At 34.0% G+C, this 21,234-nt stretch overlaps 1 protein-coding gene across 1 annotated transcript in view; it reads right to left on the minus strand.

Annotated features, from left to right (window-relative positions):
* Positions 1-21,234, minus strand: part of abcc8 (ATP-binding cassette, sub-family C (CFTR/MRP), member 8) — a 106,055-nt gene that overhangs the window by 6,732 nt on the left and 78,089 nt on the right. The window contains exons 20-33 of the mRNA XM_073831668.1: positions 20,391-20,516; positions 19,652-19,748; positions 15,914-16,161; positions 13,067-13,233; positions 12,617-12,686; positions 12,322-12,479; positions 7,668-7,760; positions 7,456-7,558; positions 7,238-7,351; positions 7,036-7,156; positions 6,712-6,842; positions 5,751-5,829; positions 5,549-5,657; positions 4,700-4,803 (exon numbers count right to left, since the gene is read on the minus strand). Of these exons, the coding sequence (XP_073687769.1) occupies positions 4,700-4,803; positions 5,549-5,657; positions 5,751-5,829; positions 6,712-6,842; positions 7,036-7,156; positions 7,238-7,351; positions 7,456-7,558; positions 7,668-7,760; positions 12,322-12,479; positions 12,617-12,686; positions 13,067-13,233; positions 15,914-16,161; positions 19,652-19,748; positions 20,391-20,516 (1,720 nt within the window). The remainder of the gene's footprint in view (positions 1-4,699; positions 4,804-5,548; positions 5,658-5,750; positions 5,830-6,711; positions 6,843-7,035; positions 7,157-7,237; positions 7,352-7,455; positions 7,559-7,667; positions 7,761-12,321; positions 12,480-12,616; positions 12,687-13,066; positions 13,234-15,913; positions 16,162-19,651; positions 19,749-20,390; positions 20,517-21,234) is intronic.

Here is a 21,234-nt window from a genome sequence, read left to right on the forward strand (position 1 = left end):
AGAATAAAGTGGTAATATTTCAAGAATAGAGTAAAAATTATGAGAATAAAGTGGTAATATTTCGAGAATAAAGTGAAATATTACCACTTTATTTTCATAATTTTTAAGAATAGTCAAAATTATGAGAATAAAGTGGTAATATTTCAAGAATAGTCAAAATTATGAGAATAAAGTGGTAATATTTCGAGAATAAAGTAAAAATTATGAAAATAAAGTGGTAATATTTCAAGAATAAAGTAAAACTTATGAGAATAAAGTGGTAATATTTCAAGAATAGTCAAAAATTATGAGAATAAAGTGGTAATATTTCAAGAATAGTCAAAAATTATGAGAATAAAGTGGTAATATTTCAAGAATAGTCAAAATTATGAGAATAAAGTGGTAATATTTCGAGAATAAAGTAAAAATTATGAGAATAAAGTGGTAATATTTCAAGAATAAAGTAAAACTTATGAGAATAAAGTGGTAATATTTCAAGAATAGTCAAAAATTATGAGAATAAAGTGGTAATATTTCGAGAATAAAGTAAAAATTATGAGAATAAAGTGGTAATATTTCGAGAATAAAGTAAAAATTATGAGAATAAAGTGGTAATATTTCAAGAATAGTCAAAAATTATGAGAATAAAGTGGTAATATTTCAAGAATAGTCAAAAATTATGAGAATAAAGTGGTAATATTTCAAGAATAGTCAAAAATTATGAGAATAAAGTGGTAATATTTCAAGAATAGTCAAAATTATGAGAATAAAGTGGTAATATTTCAAGAATAGTCAAAAATTATGAGAATAAAGTGGTAATATTTTGAGAATAAAGTCAATATTATGAGAATAAAGTGGTAATATTTTGAGAATAAAGTAAAAATTATGAGAATAAATTGGTAATATTTCAAGAATAAAGTAAAACTTATGAGAATAAAGTGGTAATATTTCAAGAATAGTCAAAAATTATGAGAATAAAGTGGTAATATTTCAAGAATAGTCAAAAATTATGAGAATAAAGTGGTAATATTTCAAGAATAGTCAAAAATTATGAGAATAAAGTGGTAATATTTCAAGAATAGTCAAAATTATGAGAATAAAGTGGTAATATTTCAAGAATAGTCAAAAATTATGAGAATAAAGTGGTAATATTTTGAGAATAAAGTCAATATTATGAGAATAAAGTGGTAATATTTTGAGAATAAAGTAAAAATTATGAGAATAAAGTGGTAATATTTCGAGAATAAAGTAAAAATTATGAGAATAAAGTGGTAATATTTCAAGAATAGTCAAAAATTATGAGAATAAAGTGGTAATATTTTGAGAATAAAGTCAATATTATGAGAATAAAGTGGTAATATTTTGAGAATAAAGTAAAAATTATGAGAATAAAGTGGTAATATTTCGAGAATAAAGTAAAAATTATGAGAATAAAGTGGTAATATTTCAAGAATAGTCAAAAATTATGAGAATAAAGTGGTAATATTTCGAGAATAAAGTAAAAATTATGAGAATAAAGTGGTAATATTTTGAGAATAAAGTAAAAATTATGAGAATAAAGTGGTAATATTTCGAGAATAAAGTAAAAATTATGAGAATAAAGTGGTAATATTTCAAGAATAGTCAAAAATTATGAGAATAAAGTGGTAATATTTCAAGAATAGTCAAAAATTATGAGAATAAAGTGGTAATATTTCGAGAATAAAGTAAAAATTATGAGAATAAAGTGGTAATATTTCAAGAATAAAGTAAAAATTATGAGAATAAAATGGTAATATTTCGAGAATAAAGTAAAAATTATGAGAATAAATTGGTAATATTTCGAGAATAAAGTAAAAATTATGAGAATAAAGTGGTAATATTTCAAGAATAGTCAAAAATTATGAGAATAAAGTGGTAATATTTCGAGAATAAAGTAAAAATTATGAGAATAAAGTGGTAATATTTCGAGAATAAAGTAAAAATTATGAGAATAAAGTGGTAATATTTCGAGAATAGTCAAAAATTATGAGAATAAAGTGGTAATATTTCGAGAATAAAGTAAAAATTATGAGAATAAAGTGGTAATATTTCGAGAATAAAGTAAAAATTATGAGAATGAATTGGTAATATTTCGAGAATAAAGTAAAAATTATGAGAATAAATTGGTAATATTTCAAGAAAAAAGTAAAAATTATGAGAATAAAATGGTAATATTTCGAGAATAAAGTAAAAATTATGAGAATAAATTGGTAATATTTCGAGAATAAAGTAAAAATTATGAGAATAAAGTGGTAATATTTCAAGAATAGTCAAAAATTATGAGAATAAAGTGGTAATATTTCAAGAATAGTCAAAATTATGAGAATAAAGTGGTAATATTTCAAGAATAGTCAAAAATTATGAGAATAAAGTGGTAATATTTTGAGAATAAAGTCAATATTATGAGAATAAAGTGGTAATATTTTGAGAATAAAGTAAAAATTATGAGAATAAAGTGGTAATATTTCGAGAATAAAGTAAAAATTATGAGAATAAAGTGGTAATATTTCAAGAATAGTCAAAAATTATGAGAATAAAGTGGTAATATTTCGAGAATAAAGTAAAAATTATGAGAATAAAGTGGTAATATTTTGAGAATAAAGTAAAAATTATGAGAATAAAGTGGTAATATTTCGAGAATAAAGTAAAAATTATGAGAATAAAGTGGTAATATTTCAAGAATAGTCAAATTATGAGAATAAAGTGGTAATATTTCAAGAATAGTCAAAAATTATGAGAATAAAGTGGTAATATTTCGAGAATAAAGTAAAAATTATGAGAATAAAGTGGTAATATTTCAAGAATAAAGTAAAAATTATGAGAATAAAATGGTAATATTTCGAGAATAAAGTAAAAATTATGAGAATAAATTGGTAATATTTCGAGAATAAAGTAAAAATTATGAGAATAAAGTGGTAATATTTCAAGAATAGTCAAAAATTATGAGAATAAAGTGGTAATATTTCGAGAATAAAGTAAAAATTATGAGAATAAAGTGGTAATATTTCGAGAATAAAGTAAAAATTATGAGAATAAAGTGGTAATATTTCGAGAATAAAGTAAAAATTATGAGAATAAAGTGGTAATATTTCGAGAATAAAGTAAAAATTATGAGAATAAATTGGTAATATTTCGAGAATAAAGTAAAAATTATGAGAATAAAGTGGTAATATTTCGAGAATAAAGTAAAAATTATGAGAATAAATTGGTAATATTTCGAGAATAAAGTAAAAATTATGAGAATAAATTGGTAATATTTCAAGAATAAAGTAAAAATTATGAGAATAAAATGGTAATATTTCGAGAATAAAGTAAAAATTATGAGAATAAATTGGTAATATTTCGAGAATAAAGTAAAAATTATGAGAATAAAGTGGTAATATTTCGAGAATAAAGTAAAAATTATGAGAATAAAATGGTAATATTTCGAGAATAAAGTAAAAATTATGAGAATAAAGTGGTAATATTTCGAGAATAAAGTAAAAATTATGAGAATAAAGTGGTAATATTTCGAGAATAAAGTAAAAATTATGAGAATAAAATGGTAATATTTCGAGAATAAAATCAAAATTATGAGAATAAAGTGGTAATATTTCAAGAATAGTCAAAAATTATGAGAATAAAGTGGTAATATTTCGAGAATAAAGTAAAAATTATGAGAATAAAGTGGTAATATTTCGAGAATAAAGTAAAAATTATGAGAATAAAATGGTAATATTTCGAGAATAAAGTAAAAATTATGAGAATAAAGTGGTAATATTTCGAGAATAAAGTAAAAATTATGAGAATAAAGTGGTAATATTTCGAGAATAAAGTAAAAATTATGAGAATAAAGTGGTAATATTTCGAGAATAAAGTAAAAATTATGAGAATAAAATGGTAATATTTCGAGAATAAAGTAAAAATTATGAGAATAAAGTGGTAATATTTCGAGAATAAAGTAAAAATTATGAGAATAAAATGGTAATATTTCGAGAATAAAATCAAAATTATGAGAATAAATTGGTAATATTTTGAGAATAAAGTCAAAATTACAAGAATATAGTCAAAATGTTCTACTTTATTCTCTAAATATTTTGACTCGAAAAATCTAAGATTCCGAGATTAAAGTTGTAATATTTTGAGAATAAATTAGTAATATTTCGTGAATAAAGTCGAAATAACGAGAATAAAGGCAAAATTATGAGAAAAGTAATAGTTCGAGAATAAAGTTAAAATATTTTGACAATGAAGTCGAAATTATGAGAATAGTCATAATATTTCGAGAATAAAGTCGTAATATTCAGAGTATAAAGTTGTAAATCGAAATGACAAGAATAAAGTTAAAATATTTCGAGAATGAAGTCGAAATTACAAGAATAAAGTCAAATTTATTAGAGTAAAGTCGTAATATTTTGAGAATAAAATCGTAATAGTTCGGCAATAAAGTCGAAATTACGAGAATAAAGTCGAAATATTTTGAGAGTAAAGTCGGCTGTACTCTTAATATAACTTCAATTGCTACGATTTAATTCTCGTAATTTCGACTTTATTCTCAAAATATTGTGACTTTAATCTCATTTTATTTTATTTTATTTTATTTTTACGCCGTGCAAGGAATGACATGAAGTTGTGTAATGACAGAATTGACATATTCTGAGTGAATTGTCCCTTCATAACATTGTATTTCTCTCAGTATCTGGCATGTTTTATGTCTTACCTAGTCCTCCAGGCAGGGTTTTAACTACTGGTTTGAGTTGTGCAATTTCTAACGCCTCCCACAGCATGCTGTCTGTAGCCTTCATCTCTGGATCTAGATTAAAACTGAACAGAAAAAGATGAGGTGTTATAAAACTTCATTATACATTCAGCTTGCCCTAGAAATCCTTGCATTCTTCAGTCCCCTAGCAATATGTGATGAGGCTTTTAAAATCACTGGAACAGGACAGAAATGAGTTCATTTTGCTGTTGCTCTGGTACAACTGCAGTGATAAATAATATACAGTGAGGTCAGTAAGTATTTGATCACCCTGTGATTTTGCAAGTTCTCTTCCTTAGAAATCATGGAGGGGTCTACAATTTTCAGCATAGGTGCATTTCCACTGTGAGAGACAGAATCTAAAAATAAAAATCCGGAAATCACATTGTATGATTTTTCTAACAATTTATTTGTGAATTACTGTGTCAAATAAGTATTTGATCACTTGCTTATCAGCCAGATTTCTGACCCTCAAAGACAGTAATTCACAAATAAATTGTTAAAAAATCATACAATGTGATTTCCAGAATTTTTTTTTTTTTGATTCTGTCTCTTACAGTGGAAATGCACCTATGCTGAAAATTGTAGACCCCTCCATGATTTCTAATTAAGAGAACTTGCAAAATCACAGGGTGATCAAATACTTATTGACCTCACTGTATGGATGCTTATTTATGCTTCTTCATGTGCATAATGTGCAGATTGTGAAATCATATCTCATGTATCCGATTCAAACTGATTATGTTGTTCATATGTGGATTATTTGTGTCAATATCATTGAGTCGTGCAGTATTGGGTTTCATGACGCACCGGATGGTCCCGCTGAATAAGAAGGGATCTTGCAGAATAATAGAGAAGCGCGACCTCAGCGTCTGAAGAGGCAACTTTGCTATATCGATGTCATCGATGATTATTCGCCCTGTTAAATTATACACACTTAAAATCCATGCCATATATTATAGATACTCTGTAATTTAAATTAGCATTAGTTTGAACTAGAAAAATGAGTCACCTTCAAATGTGTCCACCATCCGGAAAAAGGCTAATGAGAAAGACGACTTGCCACTTCCTGTTCTACCACAGATTCCAACCTATAACACATTAACACATTTTTTTTTGTCAACATTTAATTATGTGTAATCATATTTTAGATTTTAATAGTAATAATTGTGCATAATTACAATATTTTTTACTTTCATTTGTTTGATATGTAATTAAAAAAAAATATCTCTACATATTAAGAGAATACAAATTCAAAATAAAAATACAAGTAGTAAACATATTAGGAAAAAATTATTAATATGATTAATATATACAAATGATTTTTCAGATTTTAATATTATGCTGTTTATAATGAAATAAAATGTAAAAAAATACATAACAAATTATATTTGAAGCATGTATATTCTATTCATATATAAAAATAACAATAATAGTATATATTTTTTATATAAGTAAATTGATATATGTCTTCAGAGATTAATATTTACAAATTAAATTGATATTTTAAAAAATTATATATATATATAATTAGTAAATTTATGTTTTTTTATTTTTATATGTAAATGATACGTCTTAAGTACGTAATATTTACAAATTGAATAGATATTCAAAAAAATAGTTAATTTAAAAATTATTTAAATAAATATATATTTTTATTTTTTATATGTATATTTGTATTTGTCTAAGTGCTTATTATTTACAAATTAAATAGATATTTAAAAAAATATAAAAAATATTTATTTATATATTTATTAAACTTAGATTACATTTGTCTAAGTGCTTAATATTTAAATAAAAAAATATATTTGTTGGCATTATATATATATATATATGATATATATATATATATATATATATATATATATATATATATATATATATATATAAAACATTTAATAAAAAATATATATTTAAATTGATATTTGTCTAAAGTGCTTTTGACATCAATTGCATCAGACTGGCATTTGTACCTTTTGTCCTGGGCTGATGTGGGCATTGACTTGTTTAAGGACTGGCTTCAGGGTGCTGTCGTACCTCACACTCAGATTCTGGATCTGAATCTCACCCCGCTGAGGCCAACCCTCAGGAACCTGAGATGCCGCTGAGAGTTAAACATTTAACCAAAGACAAAAGATGCGTAAGCTATACAGAGATGGACAGAAACTGAGAAACGAGGAAATGGAGACAAATGCTGAGTGTACAAGTCCAGTGAAAACAAGACTCAAAGTGAAAGACAAAGCGGCTGTATTGTAATCAGTGACTGGCTCGTATACCCAGTGTGTTACGATACTCACAAAGCAGACCCTCGTAGTTTTCAGGTTCAGTCCTCAGCAGAGCTTTTATTCTCTTCACAGCTCCCAACTGCACTTCCATATCGGCAAGATTACGCACCATCCAGTTTAGATAGTTAGACACCTGAGGGATAAAATACACAGAAGTTATCCAATATTACTGATAGACCACGTATAGAAAGTAAATCTGTATGAATGGTCTTACCATGAGGGCGTATGTGAGTCCCAGCCCCACCAGCCCCGTGGACAGATGATTGTACAAGGAGTTTGTGATGGACGCCACAGCTGCTATTAAGACAATACAAGCCCCAATGTACTCCTACAGGAGATGCAACAGTAACTGTTGAGCCTATTTTAGGCAGCAATCGATCAAACGAAGAAGCCATTTATTTTTAACATCTCAGAAACTAAAACAAACAGTACCATTCGAACCTCCAGCCAGCGATTGGCCGATGTGAGGAAGAGAGAGGCCATGTTATTGGCATCTGTGAACTCTAGAAGTCTCTGTCTGAATCTAGGCTCATACCTAAGAGAGGAATGTACCAGAATAATGTGTTTATATGGAAGGCATTTAGCAGATGCTTTAAACCTGAAGAAGACTGACAGGGTCAACAGATCAATGTTGTTCTGCGCACCTGAACGCTCTGATAGTTGTGAGCCCCTCTACTGTCTCAGAGAAGTGTGAGAGCAGAGGAAGCTGTGTGCTGTCTTCTAGCTGCTGGAGATCTCTGCAAATACACACACACAGGTCAATTTAACTAAACATCACAATGCATTATTTCGATGACGTGAAGTGGTTGCACTCGGTGAGCTACTGGTGCTACCTGTTGCTATTTTTACCACAACACAACTCTGAATATTCTTAGCAACTCAAAAAATATTATACTCATATGATGCCACGGTGTGCGACCTTGGTTGGAATTTTCAGTTGAAGGGCAACAAGAGAAGCGATGTAAATCTGCACTGCTCTCCTAGCGATAAGAAGAGGAGGAAAGAATGGGAATTCGCCTGTGGATGATTAAAACTTCCTAAAGACTTCCTAAAGTCTTTGTTCTCTCCACTTTAGCCCTGATGCCGTTCAGGCTTTTAGTAGACCACAGCTACTGAAAGAGCTTGTAAATGGCAGAGACAATAAACGCTAGATGCCATCCTGGCTGGATGTAAACATGCCGGCGCTTGTCACGACGCCACAGCCACTAAGAGTTTCTCAGCGCTGATTCACCCGATTTTCAGGGGTGTTTAGACTTCTTGTGAGGAAAAATCGATGGTATGGCATTTGGTTTAAGCCTACGCTTATATACATCACCACCAAGCTCATTCAGTAGCTGTGGTCATCGTATCAGTATTGTATTTTCCGAATTGTGTTGCGGTAAAAATAGCAACAGGTAGCGCCAGTAACTCACAGGGTGTGACCATTTTATGTCACTGAAATAATTGACCCCCATAGTCCAAAATATGTATAAAACGATGTGGATTTTTTTAATAATGCAACATATTTCAGTAAGAGACATCATTTATGTTATATTAAAGGGATAGTTCTCCCGAAAATTTAAATTTCCCTATTATTTACTCACCCTCTAGGCATCCTAGGTGTATATGACTTCCTTCTTTCAGACAAATCCAATCTGAGTTATATTAAAAATTATCCTGGCATTTCCAAGCTTTATGGCATGGGCGGGTGTTTCTCTTCATCAGTCTAAAACAAGTCCAATAAAGTGCATCCGTCCATAGTAAAAAGTGCCTCACACGGTTCCAGGGGGTTAATACAGGCCTCCTGTAGCGAATCGATGCATTTTTGTAAGAAAAATATCTATATTTAAAATTTAAAAATCACTTTAACCCTCCAGTTGTGTTCGGGTCAAATTGACTCATTTATCTGAGATTAGGTACCTAATTTTTTGAGTGAAAAAAGCATTTTTTATGAATAATTTTCACAAAAAAACAAAAACAAAAACAAAAAACATGAAAACTTGCACTGTTTCTCACAGTAGTGTGCTTTTATGTTTAATCAGGTTTGGTGATGAGTTCTGTTTGGCTCAAGGTCTGCATTTAAAGTCACACCAGAGGTGTTTAGCTGATACTACGACTTTGCTTTCTGCAGACCAGTCAAAATTTTTCACACTGACTGAATCAATCATTTCTTTTTGAACCTTGCTTTATACACAAAGGCATTATCATTTGTGAATTAAAGAGGGTCTTGTCAAAACTGTTGCTGTAAAATTAGAAGCACACAATTCCCTAGAATATCATTATATGCTTAAACATTAAGATTTGTACTCATGGAAATTACTAAATTAGTCAAACCTGTTCATTAGAGAGGGGTGTCCCAATACTTTTGGCAATATAGTGTATGTGTATATATATATATTATATTATTTTTATTATTATATGTTTTTTCTTACAAAAATGCTTCAATTTGCTACAGGTGGCCTTTATTCACCCCCGGAGCTATGTGAAGCACTTTTTATTATGGATGGATGCACTTTATTGGACTTGTTTTAGACTGATTGAAAGAAACTCGCCTATGTCATTCTAAAGCTTGGAAGTGGCAGGATATTTTTTAATACAACTTCAATTGGATTCGTCTGAAAAAAAGGAAGTCATATACATCTAGGAGTAAATAATAGGCAATTTTTATTTTTTATTTTTGGGTGAACTATCCCTTTAAGCCATACAGGTCTTAATACCTGGGGTTCCCTTTAAATGATAGTTCACCCAAATATGAAAACTCTCATTTACTCACCCTTATGTTGTTCCAGATGTATATGAAGTTCTCACTCAGATCAATGCAAATTAAGATTTTTGGGCAAATAATCCATCTCTGCAAGTCCTTACAAGTACATACAACCATCCTGACAGTAATCCATACAACCCCAGTGGATGAATCAATAAAGCAAAATAAACTTGACTATGAAGCATCACGTCCTGCTAAATGTTGTACATGCATTTAAGAGAGGGTTGAGTTTTAGCTTGAGAAATTGCTGAGCTGAAACTTGCATTGTTACTGCTAACTGTTGCACATGCGTTCAAGAGAGCATCAAGTTCGTGTCACGTGACTTCACTTTTGTCTTTTTTTCAACCCTATGTGCCATTGTAAAGCTTGCACAAGTGATGTGCCTTTGTGTTTTCACATCACTTTTCAAATGGGCTTCATAACATGCGTACGCTTCACCGCACACTTACATTTACGTCAGTTGTAAACTTAAACTCAGGCTTGCACAACAAGAGCAATGTCATGTCTCATGTCAGCTTCACAATGAGCTTACGTCACACTTTACAATATGCTTACTTTATACTTCACAACATGCTAATGTTTATGTCAAGCATAAACTCGACACCATAGTAAATTAACATATGGCAGTTGTAATGGTTTATAGTTTTTTATTTGTTTGTTTTTTACTACAAATAACTATAAACCATCGCTTCCATGTGTTGTACTTCCGACGCGAGTACAACACAACAACTTGTGTGGCTTATAAATACACCATTCAAACCTCCAGCCAGCGATTCACAGCTGTGAGGAAGAGAGAGTTCATGTCATTAGCATCTGTAAACTCAGCTGGACAGAAGTAATGGTTTAGAGTTAAAAAAAATTTAAAAACTACAAATGGTCACTTCATCCAACTGTTGTACACGCATGCCACTTTTCTGTCACTTTTCATGCCAAGCTGCACAACTTTTCTCTTGAATGCATGTATGACAGTAGACGTAAACAATGGTTTATGGTTAAAAGTTTCAAATATTCCTTTTTTATACTTAAACACACCTGTCATTTTGCTTTAGCAGACATTAGGTCTCATTCACTAAACATGCATACACACAAATTTGTGTGTGAAATGTGTGTACAAACGAAAGTCACGATTCGCCAAAAGAAATTGTAATAAAATGTAATGTAACGGCCTTATAATCGTGTTAGGAAGTTATATTTCATCCGACTAGAATTATATTGAAGAATGTTGCATTAATTGTACTATATAATCCATATATAAATTATATAATAAAATGATCAAATAATACAGTTTGATTTAATCTTAAATACATTCAATCATAAGGTGTGTTTGCATTACAGGTTTACGCAAAACTTTGCAATATTTTATAAGTGTTGATAAAAAAAACTTTCCATTAACTGATGTTATGTGACTAAAATGTAATTTTTCTCCTCTCGCGATAAGTTATGATGACCAATGTTGGTAGGTTTATGCATACCGCACCCACCGCAATAACCATTATTTTTAATCGACGGAGACAAAGACAGTATCTTTAGCAAAGCAGTGTGGAGAACCACTTCTAGGACGCTTTTTTAAGCATTGACTAGAGTGGCTGCGATCAGCTCCGGTGACCGTGTCAGAGCCGTAATACGCTGCAGACGTGTGCAGTGTACTGTAAATAAGGGATTATTCAAGCATTAATAGCATGGAAAGCCTCTTATACTTGTGAGTACCCACATATAAGGTGTTTCTCAGAGGTTATAGTACATTAAAGAATGATCATGTGACTTTTACGCACGACCAAGTGAGCTGTAAATGTGAAATGTGAAAATGTTTTTTTGTGACTAAATTCAAAATTTTCTTATAATTATCTAAACAAAAATGCATTAAGTTACACATTTCACCAATATTATGATATATACAGTATCATTCGTAGGATAAATATTAAAACAAGCAAAACAAGTCTGGACAAAACATTGCTAAGTTACTTTGACGTGACTTTGATGGAGTATTTCTGGATGAAGTAGCAGGCGATGGCCAGCGGTGCGACTACGATGAGGAAAATCGGCATGACGTATCATCAACATCAGAATAATGTTAAGAAAAAATTCATGTCCATGCGAATGCATTGTGAATTGGGTCTAGATTTTTCATGAGAAGTTCTCCTATGCATACACATACGAAATAATCCACGCAATTATTAGTGAATGAGACTCATTGATTCATCCATTCGGGTCATATGAATTATGTCATGATGGATTTATGCGCTTTTTTGCGCATCAGCTTTTGGAAGCCCATTGACTTGGCATCATATGGACTATTTTTTTCTGAAGAAAGAAAGTCATGTACATCTGGGATGGCATTTGAGTGAGTAAATGATGAGTATAGAGATTAATTTAGTGACTGAATTCTAAATGTTCCTATAATTATCTAGACTAAAACGCATCAAGTTACACATTTCACCAATTTCTTGATATATACAGTAGCCTATATATATAAGTCTGGGCAAAACATTGCACATGCAATGAAGAAGTAAACAGTTTCAGTTAAAAACATCTGATAAAGGAATCTGACTGGTTACTTTGATGCGACTCTGAAGTATTTCTGGATGAAGTAGCAGGTGATGGCCAGCGGTGCGACTACGATGAGGAAAACCGGCGTGACGTATGAGATCACACCCAGAGCTGATACACACAACAGCGTAGAGCGACTCAAACACTCCAGAGTAGCGGGAATGTGCTAAAACATAGAAACAGAAATATTCAGATGCACTTATTTAAAAGCTTTTTCTATATCTGTTCTATTACTCAACCAAGGAGAAAAATATACTGCCTCACACAGAAACATCATTTGATTTTGATATCATAACATCATACCTGATCTATGGTATTGGTATCAGAAGAGAAGCGGTTTAATATGCTTGCTAAAGGAGTCGTTTCAAAGAGCCTGGAAAAAGAAAGCGAATTAGCTTTTCATCAACACATGAACCAGAGTTTGGATAACCTTCTCTAAAGAAGCACCAGGTTACACATTAGCATATCACCCTGCCTACCCAGATGTCCTCCCGTGAGCACTTAGAGTGTTACCAAGTCACTAAATCTTCCAAACACTGTTTGCCTTGCCAAATGAGCCATGGAGAGGGTACACAGGCAAAGAGCAATAAAACAAGACACACATAAACTCTGTCTCTCCTATGCTAACACTGGCCACCCACCTCATGTACTCTTATCAAATACATACCCACACACACCATGACTCAGTCATGATCAAATATACACAATAACATTCCACATAAACACTGTAGGAATATGAATGTTTAGATGTACCTCATTGGGGCGAGAATAATATTACTGAGCAGATTGTGGTGCAGTTCTTTGGCCACCCGCAGACCTGTCCACTCCACGGCCACTGATGTGGCCAGACACAGTACGATACCCAGACAGCACAGCAGACTGAACACCATTAGGTATGACGAGTGACTGAAACCAACTTCCTGTGGGAAGAAAAATTATGAGCTGAATATTTTGCAAAGCACTATCTTGAAGGGTTGCCATGTCCGCTTATTATAAGTAATGCTTATTAAACGTCTTTGGCTTGTTATCTGGTTCAGAAAACCAGTCATAAGTGTCAATTTTCTGAAATTGAGATTTATACATCATCTGAAAGCTGAACAAGTAAGATTTCGATTGATTATTGGACAATATTAGACAATATCTTCACTTAATATCCTAATGATTTTTGGCATTAACGAAAAATCAATCATTTTGACCCAGACTATGTATTTTGAGCTATTGCTATTGGTCACATTTGGAATAAAGTAGGTAAAGTATGCAGGCGCAGGTCGCATTTTTTATAGCAAGATCTGGCAACATTAATATGTCAAAACAAGACAACATATGCATTTAAATAAGTCATTAACAACTAGCTTTTCGGTTTGGTTCTGTAAACACTGAATAGAATTTCTGTAAATGTGGTTGCCACTACCTGAGTTTTTCTGGAGTTAATTCGGTTGTAAAATGCAATTGTCACTTCCGTATATTACTGCATAATGTGTATACACAACAGAATTAAGCATTAAAGGGAACTTATATGGCTTAATATAGTGTATATTATGTCTCTTACTGAAACATTTAGTAGAAAACCCATTAAAGATTTACGTTATTTAAAAAAATCAACATTGTTTTATAAATATTTTGAACTGTGGGGGCGCCATTATTTTGACGTCAAATGGTTGCACTCGGAGAGCTGGCAATACCCGTTGCTATTTTTACTGCAACACAACTCTGAATAAGCAACTCAGAAAATAAAACACTGATACAATGCCACATTGTGCGGTTTTTGGTTGCAATTTTCAATCAAAGAGCAACACGAAAAGCGATGTAAGCTTTCTTAGCGATAAGAAGAAGAGAAAAGAATGGGAAGATGCCTGTGGATGAATATAACTTCCTAAAGACTTGCGTCTTTGGTCTCTCCACTTCAGTCCTGATGTCTTTTAGGCTTTTAATACCACAGCTACTGAAAGAGCTTACAAATGGCAGAGACAAGAAACGCTAGATGCCATCCTGGCGGGATGTAAACATGTCAGTGTTTGTCATGATGCCGCAGCCACTGAAGGAGTTTCTCAGCGCAGATTTCACTCAGTATCCAGGGGCGTTTAGACTCCTTGTGGGGAAAAATCAATGATATGGCATTTGGTTTAAAAATACAGGTAGCGCCAGTAGCAGGTACAGTACAGGTGGCGCCCTCAAAGTCCAAAATATGTATAAAACGATGTGGATTTTTTAAATAACGTAAATCGTTCATGAGTTTTCTATGTCATATTTCAGAAAGAGCCATCTTTTATGTTATATACTAAGCCTTTTGTTATATTCATCTTCTGAATTGATTCCAACAATATTGTTTCTCTATGTCACTATCATTAAAGTGGTGTTGTGGATTTACAATTCTCACAGAATTAGAATAATTATTAACACTTTATACTAATCGTTATTCTTATCATTATTGTTCTTGATTTGAAAGTGTATTTACCTACAAGCTGCAAAAATCCATAGCACTGCTAGCAGGCAAATCATTTAAATTAGACTTCAAGACTGAAGGCCTTCTGACTGATGTACTGCAACCCTCCAAATGCTAATCGTACACACTGAAGAAATAACAAACTGAAAGAAAATCAATCAAGCAATCACAACGACTAAAAAGGCTATTCATTACCGCAGAACTCCAGCAGCGAACATCAATAATGAAAATTAACTTAAAAACAAAAGAAACTAATTAGTGGAAAATATAAATTAGGGTTAAGTCTACTTTGCATTCTGTGTGGCTGTTTAAAATGCGCCGAGTAGTGATGGAGAATTAAGTATTGATCGGAATGTACTGGTTTGTGAAAATAAAGAAAAATAGGTTGATAGGACGTCCTGTAGCGTCTCTGCTTAAGAGGAGGATATGGAGTGGAAAAAAATTGATTTTTTTTGAAATTATCGCACAGAACAGCTGTGTGCAACAGAATCCCATGGAACAGTGAGGATATTTAAGCAAAAAGACTTGTGCTAGGCCTCTGAGTCTATAAGAAAGGCAAAGATCTAGAGGACCAACAGCTTCTTCTAAGTAGCACAATTTCAACCATCTGACTAAGTCAAGCTGAGGTTTATTAGATATGTCCTGGCCTCTAACCCTGAACAACTGGAGTCTAGCCTTACTGTGTTATCTGAGCTGTCAGAGCACATGCTAGCTCTAGGCTAATCCCACCACAACATGCTCTTCCTCAGTGTCAGGGGTGGTCTATTAATAAAGTGAGAAGTCTGGCTCTTAACACCTTCTCTTGTCTTTTCCTTTGTGCTATTTTCAGCATTTATGTGCCTCATGGAAATATAAAACGCCTGTAGGACATTACAAATTTGGCATATTTATCATGGATAATTTTAATAATCATCACAAGCAGCCAATGAAATTGTGCATTCAAGCTGTCCAAGGTTGAGGAACTGTGCCATATCAGCAGGTGCAAACCATAAATTATGTAAATGTTTTACACTCTGTGCCTAAATCATTCATGAGGGCATACACTTTTCAAAGTTGATATCAAGGGACGTGTCAGATGTTCACCTTTAAACAAATTTGACCAGAATATAATAGGCAAGGTGTTAACACGGTGGTTGTTTACAAGTCTCTATCTTTACCTGCACTAGGGAGCAGTTGTGTGCGGCTGCATCGATTTTGGCTGTGATGACTTTGGACGTCCAGTGAGCGAGCCAGTAGTCGATGGCCACCAAAAGGGAGTGTTTGAGGAGCTGGGACAGCAGGAGCAGGAGAAGCAGGAGGAGGCCTGCAGAGCTTAGGTACGTCCCACAGGATCTCCATGGGATGGTAGCTCTGTGCCTCATCACTCGAGACAGGTTATCTTCTTCATCGCTCTCCACAGATTGTTCTGTATATATGAATGGATAGACAAGTATTAAATTGTGTAACATACAAAACATGTGACTTGTCCCAGATAGACAGATGGACATAAAGACAGAGCATGTGATGGCTTATCCCTTCTGACATTCATATAAAATATCCTTGTCCACATTTCAGTCTTTTGAACAAGTGCAGACTTGAACTGTTGAGAGCCACTTGCAGCTCTAAATTTAAAAAGCAGCGTCATGCGGGTGTATTAAAAACACAAGTGTAGGTGGATGGCAAGGGGGGGGGGGGATTATAGAAAGGAATAAACACGAGAAAAGGTTGCAAAGCCCACAGGCATGTAACACTTGGACTGTGCCAGGAATACCCTTGGGTACTTACTAGCACAGCACATTAGCCATCATGAAGGGAAACAATGTGCTACAACCTACTATGGTTTGAGCACTCAGCACAATCTCAGTGCTGAGGAGACAGAACCATCCTCACATTCATTATTTATTCATTCCAGCATGGGGTGGTCTGTCAGCAGATGATAAATGCTCTTGCTCTCTCTACTACACTAACAACTTAAACCAACTATGTTTAGTGAATAAATAAAAAAACACCTGGAGAAAACTATCTGCTACTCTTAATCGGAGTTGAAGCCAACCAACCAAACCCTAAACCCTTGGTTGTATCCAGTAAAACAGCAATTGCCCAGAGATCACAATGAGTTTTTTGGTCACCATTTCCAGCAAAATGTGGAGTCTATTATTTTGTAAGTCACTGCAGTGAGAAGACTACACTTTCATTATAGATTCTGTACTGGAGTATACTGAAATTTGGCCAACTGCCGCATGACTGGCACTCAGCCTATATCTGCCATCTAGAGAATACTCAATTACTGTAAATCATTATTTCCCTCCAGCCCATGAACAGAGGATCTCTTCGATGCACTGAATCTAGTGGTACTAGCATGACCTTGCAGACTAATGCCTTACAGCAGGGGGTCCAATCCTGCTCCCGGAGAGCCACTTTCCTGAAGAGTTAAGCTCTAGTGCTCCAGTGTCTGGAAGTTTATAGTGATCCTGAAGACCTTGATTGGCTCAAGTGTGTTTGATTATGGTTGGAGCTAAACTTTGCTGGATAATGGCCTTCCAGTATCAATGTTTGGACACCCTTGAATTACAGCCTTTAAATGCTGTCTTCAAGTCCATCAATGAAGTTCCTACCTACAAATGATCAACTACAAACTTGTAAGTAATGCAAGCTTGTTGTGTAATCGATACTTTATGATGCTTTGTTTGTTATTCTTGTGCTGTAGTAGCTGTAGAATGATTTTTTTTCACACAAACCTGTAAGCTACAATGTTCTTGAGATTTAAAAACACTTAGTAAGGCAGGGGCATCCAATCCTGCTCCTGGAGGGTGTGGGATTATAGATTCAAGAATCTGTTTAGGACAGGAAGGAATGTAGGATCAGCAGATCTTTAACCAGGGGTTTCCAAACTCAGTGGGCCAGTGTCCTGCAGAGTTTAGCTTCAACCCTAATTAAACAAACATGAAGAAACTAACTAAACAAGGTCTTACTAGACATGCTAGAAACAATGCTAGGCAAGTTGGAGACTAACTCTGCAGGACACAAGCCCTCCAGGAGCGAGTTTGGAGAACCCTGGTTTATGATCTGCTGATCCTACATCCCGATATAACAACACATTAAAAACTAAGGTGAACTATACTGCATTGGGCACCTGATTCAACTCATCAGCTCATTAGTAGAGTCATTAGTAGCAAGACTTGAACTTCCAATGAGGGAGCAATTCAAAATATGCAGTGTTTGGGAGTTTCCAGGACAGGAGTTTGAGAAGCACTGAGTTTAATGATTAGAGTTTCCAGTGAAGGGGTTCTGCAAGGTTTCCTACTGAGAGTTCACTATGTGTGAATGTTCACATGGCTCTGGTTCTCATGACCAGGTGCTGATTAAACAATTTGGGGGGTACTGTTATCTTTAGGGACTAGGTTTGCTGGAGCTCACAGTAGGGGGTGATTTCCTGTACTGTCTTTAGAAGATTTGCTTCATTGGACAATTCTGAGGACACCTTTAATGACTGCCCACTGAATGCCTATAAAATACAATGTATTGCCTGCTATAGACTTTGACAACTGCAGTGCCACACAGGACATTGTCAAAAAAGAATCCAGCTAAAGATACACCAGGGCACAAGGGCCAATGTCCTGCAGAGTTTAGCTTCAACCTGGTGAAGAAAGTCTCTGGCAGAGGTCCTGAATACCTTAAATTAGTTCAGTAGTGTTTAATTAGGGTTGGAGCTAAACTCTGCAGGACAGTGGCCCTCCAGGATTAGAACTGGACACCCCCATAGTAAGAGCCCCCTGTTGCTTCAGGAAGGTATACATAGAGAAAGCAGCAAAAGCAAATATGCCCAAAGTGTCCTATTACCAAACAAGTTTTAAAATGTTCACTAACTATCTTGGTGCATATGTAACCCCTCCAGTTAACTGCCCTGCTCCAAGAGGCACTCGAACCCTGGTCCCTGAAACTCAGTGCCTCTTGAGAATGAGGTTTACCTGCACAGAACTGGCCTCTGTTAAGCTCACCCCCTAAACGTCACTCCCATCCAGGTCACAGCATCAATGTTACCCCTCCAGTCCTAACCACCCCTATTCAAGCCAGACTTGAACCTGAGTCGCCAGCATGGGAGGCGGGAACGCTAAAGATTGCAGCCTCTAGTGTCAGTCACTAGTGCACCTCTTGAGATCAGGGGATTGAGGTTTACCTGCACAGCATTTACCAGCTGACCTCCATTACACATAAAACAACAAAAACATAAACAGCTTAAACAACTATGGTCCTATTATCCCTACCCTTTTAAAGAGTTTAGCTCCATAATCAAAACCAGCTAAACCAGCTAATTAAGGTGTTCAGAATTACTGAAACATTATCGGCAGGTGTGTTTGAGCAGGAAGACAGCCCTCCAAAAGCATGGTTGGCTACTTCTGTTTATACCAACTGCAATCTGCTCACTGCAGGCAGAGACCTCTGGATCATGCCAATATGTTGCCCTGTTCCACTCTGAAGGATTTCTTAATTACAGATTCATTACAACGCTCAGTCTAGGCTTGTCACCAAAACCAGAGACTTCAGCCATCTGTCAGTTCATTTTGGGCTTCCTGACAGGTGGTGAGGGTGGGCATCCAAACATCTTGGCATCAGGACTTGCAGAGGGGGTTGCAATCAGATAATTGGCTTTTTTTCAATGTTGCAGTCAGCAAAAAAACAGCAAAAAGGAAAAAGAGGTAGTACTGCTCTCATGTCACCTAGATCTTTAATGAAGATTTATGAGGATTCCTACCAGGGGCTTGCATAGCTAACAATGCAACAACCAATTTTCTTTTAATTGCAGGGAGCTTGCAAAAAATCTGTTATTGTATCAGATGAGCATGCAATACAAACTCTGCTAAAACACTTGTATTAGTGTTTTGCTGCATTAGTATTTAGTATTATTCTTCTCTTACCTTCCTCTTCCTCCTCAGTCTTCAAGGCCTCTCTGGAGTACATAGCTCGCCTCAAGTTTTTTCTTTCCAGTACAGTCATATTTTCATCTACTGTCTCCTGGAACACAAAATAATAGAGAACAGCTCATTCTGTTTAGCATATTTTGCTAGTTACCAAGTACCATAAATCATACGTCACTTTCATTCTTTATATGATTAGTTTCGAATTCTTTGCCGAAGTATTTGGGTTTCTAAAAAATGTACACTGAATAATAGTGACCAGAGATGGTTTGCTTAGCAAGAATATCCGAAATCTGAAATACTGTAAGATATGTCATGTAGAAGATGTATGGGAAGGGGCCCAACACAGTTCCTAGAGGAACTTCAAAGTTCTGTTGCTTAAACATATTTTGAACACAGAAGGACAGTTCAGCAACCTGATTGGCAGCTGTGTTGGCCACTAGATGGCATATTAGACACTTGTTTGGAGACTTGTGTTTATTACAGTCCCTTTTTTGTCTATTTAAGTCCCATTTACATGCTTTCTCTTCTCAGTGTATCCGCCGTGTCCTGTCTTTTTGATTGCCAAGCTTGTATTTTGTCAGCATAAACCTAGAGATTAGTTTTCCAATCTAACCAAACAATGCAAACAAATGTCAACAAAAAGGTCAAGTGAGTATTTGGCATCACAAAGCAAAACAAATGAACTTGCCCTTTAAAACCGCTTCCTCTAGTATCTCATTAATTTTCTGCAGAGTACCTTCTCAAATTCTTTGTCTTGTCTGTGCATCAGACTCTTCCACTGCCCAAAGAGCTCAGGCTGAGAATTCTGGATGTCCTTTAATGTCCCTTCTGTCTGTATGCTGCCATCCTTCATTGCAATGATCTACAAATGAAACAACATTGAATTATTACTTAATTTGCCACATAAAAGAAGGTGGACATTTCTCATGCCCAGTGAGAAGTAAAGCCAATATTTAACAGCAAGCCTGTCCCTTTCTGTTTGTCAGCTTAAAGTGGCTAAGTCTAAATAAAAGGGAAGTAAAAAAAACTCTTTTCTGACCAGTGGTGATTTATTGAGTGCCAGAAGGAGGAAAACTTTAACAAGACAATTCATCACCCAATGCCAGTGTGAGAGAGACTGGGACTTTATTTATTTCTAATAACAAGGTTGATGATGACAAAAACTTGAGAATTGAAATATGTTTTATGAGTGTCATGAAAATGCTTTCTCTGGTTAGATATATTGGGTCAAAGCATTTGGAACTATGCATAATTTTTTTTTTAATTAACTACAGAAACGTTAACCGTAAAACAAAACAGATTTACTGTGAACAATATCAAGATTTTTAAGGAACACAGGTTAGGTAAGGTTAGGTACAATAAGAGCATGATTTGCTTATTCTAAACATGCAGTGGCCCTATTTGGGTTGAATGGCTCTGGTTTGGTCTACAGTCTGTTTTTTGTCATTGCAAACCGTGGCCAAATGGGAATTTAATTAGATTTTTCTGTAGACCAGATGGTCTATTTTACTCAGTGTGATTTATAATGAATTGTGTTAGTAGGAATTTACAGCTGAAAACGTGACAGAAACTAAATTAAC

The sequence above is a fragment of the Garra rufa genome, chromosome 25 (genome assembly GCF_049309525.1).
Source record: "Garra rufa chromosome 25, GarRuf1.0, whole genome shotgun sequence".
Taxonomy (NCBI): Eukaryota; Metazoa; Chordata; class Actinopteri; order Cypriniformes; family Cyprinidae; genus Garra; species Garra rufa.